The sequence below is a fragment of the Orbicella faveolata genome, unplaced genomic scaffold (assembly GCF_042242905.1).
Source record: "Orbicella faveolata isolate gen_17 unplaced genomic scaffold, um_ofav_v1 contig_1, whole genome shotgun sequence".
NCBI classification, from domain to species: domain Eukaryota; kingdom Metazoa; phylum Cnidaria; class Anthozoa; order Scleractinia; family Merulinidae; genus Orbicella; species Orbicella faveolata.
In genome coordinates this window covers 14,417,501-14,424,567 of record NW_028301536.1, presented here as the reverse complement: position 1 = coordinate 14,424,567, position 7,067 = coordinate 14,417,501, and the positions used below count along the sequence as shown (strand labels likewise).

Here is a 7,067-nt window from a genome sequence, read left to right as displayed (position 1 = left end):
CTCTTTGTGTCTGTGTTTTTTTTAAATCTGACCTTTCTTTCATAAATTCCACGGTCTCTAAGGGTTTTGTTTCTTTCGCGCGCTTTCCGCTTTGGCGCCGATGAATTGACCGGATTATAGTAAGTTTTTCGTACGTTTGAGAAGCTCAGCAAACCGACTACAAATCAAAATATACGTTGCCTTGCTCGCTTTTAGATCAAGCGATATATGAAAGAACGATCATGCTACCGACCGAGTAAAATTTTTTGGAGGTCAATGTAAACAAACCATGTGCTTTCGGCGAGTAGGTTGTAAATGACGAAGCCGTTTATATTCGGAAGCTGAGAAGGGTTTCTTACGATTGGGTGTTGTTTGAAAGCATTCACAGAGGTTCTTACAATGCACAGGTTCGATTCCCAAGTAGGTATATTTCTTTTGAAACGATCGAAAGGTTTCTTGTGGAAGTTATGCCCAAATCTCTTTGTTTTCGTTGTTTACGTCACTACGAACGACAGCTGGTCTTTGAAAACGAATTTATTTTTCACGAATTGGGTTCCGTAAGAGTCACTGGCGAGCAACAAAAGAAAATAGCGTGATTAAAGAGAACTTGAGTTTTGAATCCTGGAGTTCGTTTTGTTTTTGTTACCCTGTGAGGAACCCAGCGTCGCATCAGGCGCGGCGGACGTTGGCAAAGCTAACTGATCACAAAAGACAAAGCTTACTTAACAATTCACAACGCGTGCAGTATGCAAATCACTGCTCAAATAATTCAGAAAGTCAGCCGACTGTCAAAGCCTTTGAAAGAGGAAATTACCTGTAATCAAGCTCGTAAACAGAAATGCAATTACAGAACGAAACAATCGATACACGCTTGGGGCATTTGAAAGCCGCGTGAACGTCACCATTGTAATGCAAATCGCGTTAATTGAGGGTTCTGTTTCGGTGTGGTATTTTCCTTTGTGGTGAATCGAAAGGAAAATGTGCTGTCGATTCAATTTTAAAATCTGAAATCAGCAATTTTCAAAGATATGTGGTTCAGCTTGATAGTTATAGATCATATTTTCATCTTTCCTTCAATATTTGATGGGTGAACCCTCGAACAAGATTAAATCGATCTCGGCGTCTTTCATCATGTCTGATATTTCATTGAGAGAAGATACAAATATAGAGGCCAATGTTTACCCCTTTCACAACTGAGGAATGCGAGAGAAAATCGAACGTAGTTTGCGTTTCGTTTACCAGACGAGAAATCGTAGGAAAGCGGCTTTATCTCGCGCCAAAATTGACAACTGAACTGTCAAAAGCCAACAAGACACAAAGAGACGTGATAATTGATGGGCGGTGGAGCGATACCGAAAGACCGGAAGTGAGTTAGACAAGCTTATTCTTCACACAAAAGCGCATTCTTTTTCAATTTATTTCCATGCATAATTTCCTGAAAAACCGAAAAATATTACTTCTTTCACCCTTAAACCACTGCCTTAAAAGTTGCGAGGAGTAAATGCAGTTTGCGCAAAATCCTGGGTTACGTTCTTTCTAAGTTTCTTTGGTCGTGAATTTACTGGCCCGTGCCACCTGGAGTTTATTCTAGAAGGAGATCAAAAAGACGCTAAATGCGGACACTGACTGGAACACAATCCAAAACATGGCGCCATATGGTGTGAAAAATTAGTACAAACAGCTTCATTCCGGGAATCCCCCTCAAACAGAAAATACTTTGATCAGATCAGAAGCCTGGAGCATTTGCATTATCACCAAAGCTGACCAGACGGCCACCTGTAGCTAGGTGAAATTCCATGAAGTTAATTTTGGCGAAAATAGTTCTCGGGTACTCAGTCTGGAAAATGTCCCCGGCTTTTCCCTAAATATCGTTTTTGACTGTGTAATTTTGTCTTCGCGAAAGCGCATTAGCGTTGGAACAGATCAGTGAACGTACGCTTCTGAGTCTGTGTTCAAGTTGTTATTAAGTACAGTAGACAGTTGAATTGAACTGTGAATCATGAATAAATCGATTTTTTTCACAAGTGCTTCTCATACCCGTTCATGTGATCTTTTTTCCGATTTCTTTTTAGAACAGCAATTGGATCATATTAACCCGGTGACCCTGCAGAGTTCCTTTAATTCTAAAGCAGACAGCAACCAAAGTAGGCAAAGATTCAAGACTTCCTTCCCGACTCCCGGTGCTTCTCAAGTGTCACCGAAAAAATATCGCGATTCCGATTTAAGCGCGATATTCACCTTTTTTCAAAGATTTCAGTGATAAGAGCATGGGATATTGACTAGAAAATTTGCCTAATTCTTTTATATTTTTAAATACTTCATTATAAGATGTGCGAAAAAATAAACGTACTGATAATTATCCCGTACGCCCTGCAAGCAATACCGGCATTAAAATACCACTGATTTTGTCACTGACAAATTGACGTAAATATCTAATTCCTTTCAAAATCGGTTGCGCGCTTTGGTATCTCAACGCTTGTGCCATGTTTAGTTAAGGTTTAAACAGCGGCATTAAAAAGTTATGAAATATTTGCCATTGAACACAAACACACGAAGACCGAGAAATGGAGAGATGATTTAACACGGGCGAAGCAGAAAAGCGAACAGACAAGAATATGAGAAATGAACGGAAGACGGAAAACGTGTGTAATTAACGTGTTAAACGGTATTTTTCAGTCGGTAAGGTTAATGTAGCTAAAACAGATAAGATGGGCGGACGGATTTTATTTCTTCAGTTCCCCAACCTGTGAAATCTGCAGTTTCAATTTCACTTTGGAAACTGAAAGATTTTTACATGGTTCTCAATTGCGCATGCATTCTGCGTCAATCAGTGAACACGGGATCGCGTCAAGTTCACTGGTGTTGTCAATTTTAGCTAACAAATTAATTGATCAGTCTGAAGAATTAGAAGTACTCTTTTGTGAGAGCGTTTCTATGCACCTCTGTTATACATTTGTTTACGACACTAAACAAACAGAGATAAAACAAGCCTCCCACGCGCCCAAATTTTTTGATTAGCATCTGCGCACCTTACGCGCCAAACACAAAGACAAGGGTGTCAAGAATTGTCCTATTTTGAGAGTGCTAATGGACCGATGACGCAATCACCTAAGGCCCAAAAAGTATTTTTGATCAATTCCGTGAGTGTGAAAATTCTGGATTAAGGGTGATTTTCTCTTCAAAAGTCCCGAGAAACCTTTCACGGCAGTTTGCACTGATCTGGGTTCCTCTTTGCACTCATGGGCTTTCTGCCAACGCTTGATCACTTGCACGTTGGATTCAGAAAAATGTAAACAGAAGTAACCTGTTTACTCGAGTTCATACGAAACGGTTGCTAGCGGAATACTGATGTAACCGGATTTCTACACTCTACGTTGTTGGTAAAGAGTTTCAAGTTTATGCACAAGATGCAGCCCATTTTTAAAGCTGCCGCATTACTTATTTTCAGTGGAACAGATGTGAAAAGTACTGTCATGCAAGGGAAAAAATTAAACATAGTATTTTTCAGGACATCCGTAAACAGCTGTTCATTCACGTACCGGAAAATACAAGTAAATCAAAGCAAACAGAGAAACAAAATTTGATCCACTGCTAACTTGACAAAGCATGTAACTAAAATGAAAACAACAATGGTGATAGGGTCCAGGAGAGAACGAGCGTAAGATACGCCCATATATTAGGGCATAAAGACGCAGGCATAAGGGCTACACGAGGGTAACCGCTAGATGCATGTTCCCTCTTTGTTGAAGCGATATTAGACCATATTAGCTGATATTACAGTTTCAGAGAAGATCTCCGCGGCAGTTACTCGAGATTTTTAAAGAGTACATTTCTCCCGCTCCTCGCATCAAATTGCAGCGCGACACTCTCACCTTGTAAAGAGAGTGCGTCATCAAGAATTGTAAATTAAAATACCTTATATGCGCTCGAGTCCTTACGATATTCGCTAAATCTTTTCTGTTTGGTGCCGAAAACTAACTACAGTACTCGCAGAGTCAAGACAGCAACGGATGACATTTTGAATATACATATATATATATAAGCCACTGAACCAGCAAAAAGTGGAACGTTTTTATTAAATATAACTTAAAATTGTCAATTAAGATATTTTTACAAGCACACATGTGAATTTTTTTTTCACACGTTTTAACAAGACATTCATTCGTGTGCTAATTTCATGTGCGGTTGTTGTTTAGCTTCCAGTGGTGGAGTAACGGATCACAGTCCTACTCCAAACAAGGGGAACTGTTCCCATGTAATAGGAAGCATATTTCATCTTCACCAACGAACATCCGTGATCGGACAGCAGCGGCAGCAGCAGTCATGGTCTCCTTCGCTGCTCAATTAATTTTTTTTTTTTTACCTAAAATGAAGGAACAAGAACAGATCTAATTGTAGATAAAGCTAGCGCGCTTGCCAGATAACGGCAACTATAGTGTACCCCCCCCCCTCCTTGCCCGCACTGAGTGGGATGCCAGTCCATTGCAGATTACATCTCACCATATTTGTTCGTTTGAATTCAACGCACTAACCAGTGGGAATAAAACGTAAGCGTCGGGGAGGAAGATATGTAGAGAGCGGGGTATGTGTTAGTTCGTTCCAATTTACTGCGGCACGCTCAACAGCGCTACCGAGAGAATTTACGTCAAAGTGGCGCTGAATGGATAAATAATGTTGCTTAGCGACGTATGTCTGGAAACCTGCGGGCTCACTACATTCCCAAAGAAGAGAAACTCGGTTGCGTCGAAGACTTGTCACACAACGTTATGTGAGTTGTCACATAACGCTTGTCCTAATCCTAACATTGCATGACACGACCGCGGAGACTACATTGTTGCAACAAGAGAGGGGATTCCATATTTCCATATTATAAAACTAAAGTACTTGCACCCAAGACAGATTATGTCACCTTATATGCTGGCGACTTTCTCCTTGTAATCTTGTTGTCACAACGCTGCTGATTCTCTTTCTTCATCAATTGCTGAAACTAAAAGCATCCCATTTGAATACAGCGTGATAAAGGGCATGTGGGACTGAAGAAAAGGAAAACTGAAACAGTAATTGTTATTTGAGAACCTAGTAACTCAGTTAACAAAGCACAACCGTAAGTTACGCACACTCGTATCCAGCGTCATCGTTCCCTTTGACCAGCGGATTCGTCAACCCAGCATGCACAGTAAGGAATGAATAATTGAGGTACGAGAAGCTAGGAGATTGTAAGTTATACCAAACATTTTCGAAAACCATCTGGAATAGGCAAAAACGTGCACCTAAAGGTTGAAGCAGGCCTCTTCTAAACGATGTTGGATGAGCATGTTTGATGATTGAATAAGTCTGGACTTGAATGGATTACAGGATAAAAGCTAGTAAATTATACCTTCTGTATCTTCATTCTGCAATATTTGGTGTTTTGCCCGTGGATTTCTCAGAAACAAAAGCAGCGGAGCAAAGAGAAGATTTACGATCGCTAACCCTCGAAGAAGCCTTTTAGAAGAGAGAAAATAAAGGGAACACTTTAGGTCCATCTCTTGATGATGGCAGCAACGTAGTAATCCCAGTATTACTTCAATTTTTTACTACCGCTCAGATTAAAAGTCGTTTTTCCACTTGTGTTGACAGTCATTCCTCAATAAAAGGCAATATAGGCGAGTTTTCATGAAACAGAAGGAAAATAAGGGAAGGATCAAAATGAAATACAGTAAAAAACCCGCGAGTAAGATCCTAGATTTTAAGAACCTGCAAGGCTAAAATTTGCCAGTTAGACCCCCCAACATCTCTGTTTAGCCTTCTTTTCTGAATCACAGGTAAAAATTCACTAAATTGGACAAATAGTATTTTGCCATCCTTTATACTCTGTTAATGCTCAGAGAGCATATAAAGTTATGTACAAAGGTAAGACTTCCACATGACCATTTATGTGGTAAGTACTTCTTTTTTCAAGAAAAGTCGTTATGGCATGAACAAATACTTTTTATGATTTTATGTAAGGAATAGGCTGAAAACCACTGAATCTGAAAGATACCATTTATGTAAGAACCTGTTAAGCCTAACTTGGAAAATGCAGGTTCTTACTCACGGGTTGCTACTGCAGTCCTTATCAGTGGAGTCCATCTATTTAAGCTCGAGATAGAATTTGTTTTCATGTTAGATGCTAGCTGCATTCTTGATAGCCTGCGAACGCAGACGTATTTCCGGCTGTCAATTGGTTCCGCCGAAAAATAACGTCTGCGAACCCGAGCCAGGAAACGATTTCTGTGACGTAATGACTTTTGTTTCTCCTTGGCCAATCAGATTCCATGATAGGATGAAACCCGAGTGCTCCTCATAGCGAATACCTCGCGCAGTAGTTCTGGGGTTATTTGAGCTAAACTGTGATTGGCTTAGAATTCCTACGTCACAGAAATCGTTTTCTGGCTCGGGTTCGCAGACGTTATTTTTCGGCGGAACCAAGTGACAGCCGGAAACACGTCTGCGTTCGCAGACTACATTCTTGATGGAACGCTCGTAAATTTACACTAATTAATTATGAGTTATTATGGAGACCCTGTTAGGGGAAAAAAAACGGAGGAGTGGAGGGGGGAAGGGGAAAAAGGAATTCTCTTCCTGCTCCCCCAACCCCTCCCCTTTATACGCCTGCTACGCAGGCTAGGAGGTTAGCAACTTCAGCGCTCGAAAGCATGCCCAAACCCTTGGAACCCATACCCCCAATATGCCCCCCAGCATGCCCCCAGCCCCTTAGAAAATTTTGAAAAATTGAAGTAGCTAAGAAGTCTTTTCCTTCATTCTGAGTCGAAATGTGATGCTTAAAAAATAACCATAAAGTAATCATTAAATCTACTGACCGGAGAAATGCTGGCTCTACGTAAGAATTCTGCGTGAGAGCGCCAGATTGAATTCGTCTGCGTGAGCCTCATGCTCAATGCGTGAGACTTGATAGCAGTGTGTCGGGTTTTTTTTTAAATAAACAAAGCATTACGATGTGTTATACGTGTAGCTTCGTTTTAATCGAACAAGGTCAACTTTCCCGACACAATTCCTCTGAGACGAAGTTCCGACAGGCGACATAGGAATCTTGCAAAATGCCGACA

General features: G+C 40.7%; 1 protein-coding gene across 3 annotated transcripts in view; it reads right to left on the bottom strand.

The window, feature by feature from the left end:
* Positions 1 to 4,016: 4,016 nt before the first annotated feature.
* LOC110061246 (synaptic vesicular amine transporter-like) overlaps positions 4,017 to 7,067 on the bottom strand; it is a 19,911-nt gene continuing 16,860 nt past the window's right edge. Inside the window, exons 17-19 of one of the 3 annotated variants that reach the window (XM_020768079.2) lie at positions 5,357 to 5,463; positions 4,889 to 4,960; positions 4,017 to 4,342 (exon numbers count right to left, since the gene is read on the bottom strand). In XM_020768079.2, the coding sequence (XP_020623738.1) occupies positions 4,926 to 4,960; positions 5,357 to 5,463 (142 nt within the window). In that variant the 3' untranslated portion in view covers positions 4,017 to 4,342; positions 4,889 to 4,925. Of the gene's footprint in view, positions 4,343 to 4,886; positions 4,967 to 5,356; positions 5,464 to 7,067 lie in introns of those variants that run through there. The other 2 variants (XM_020768078.2, XM_089290974.1) reach the window with 2 other exon arrangements.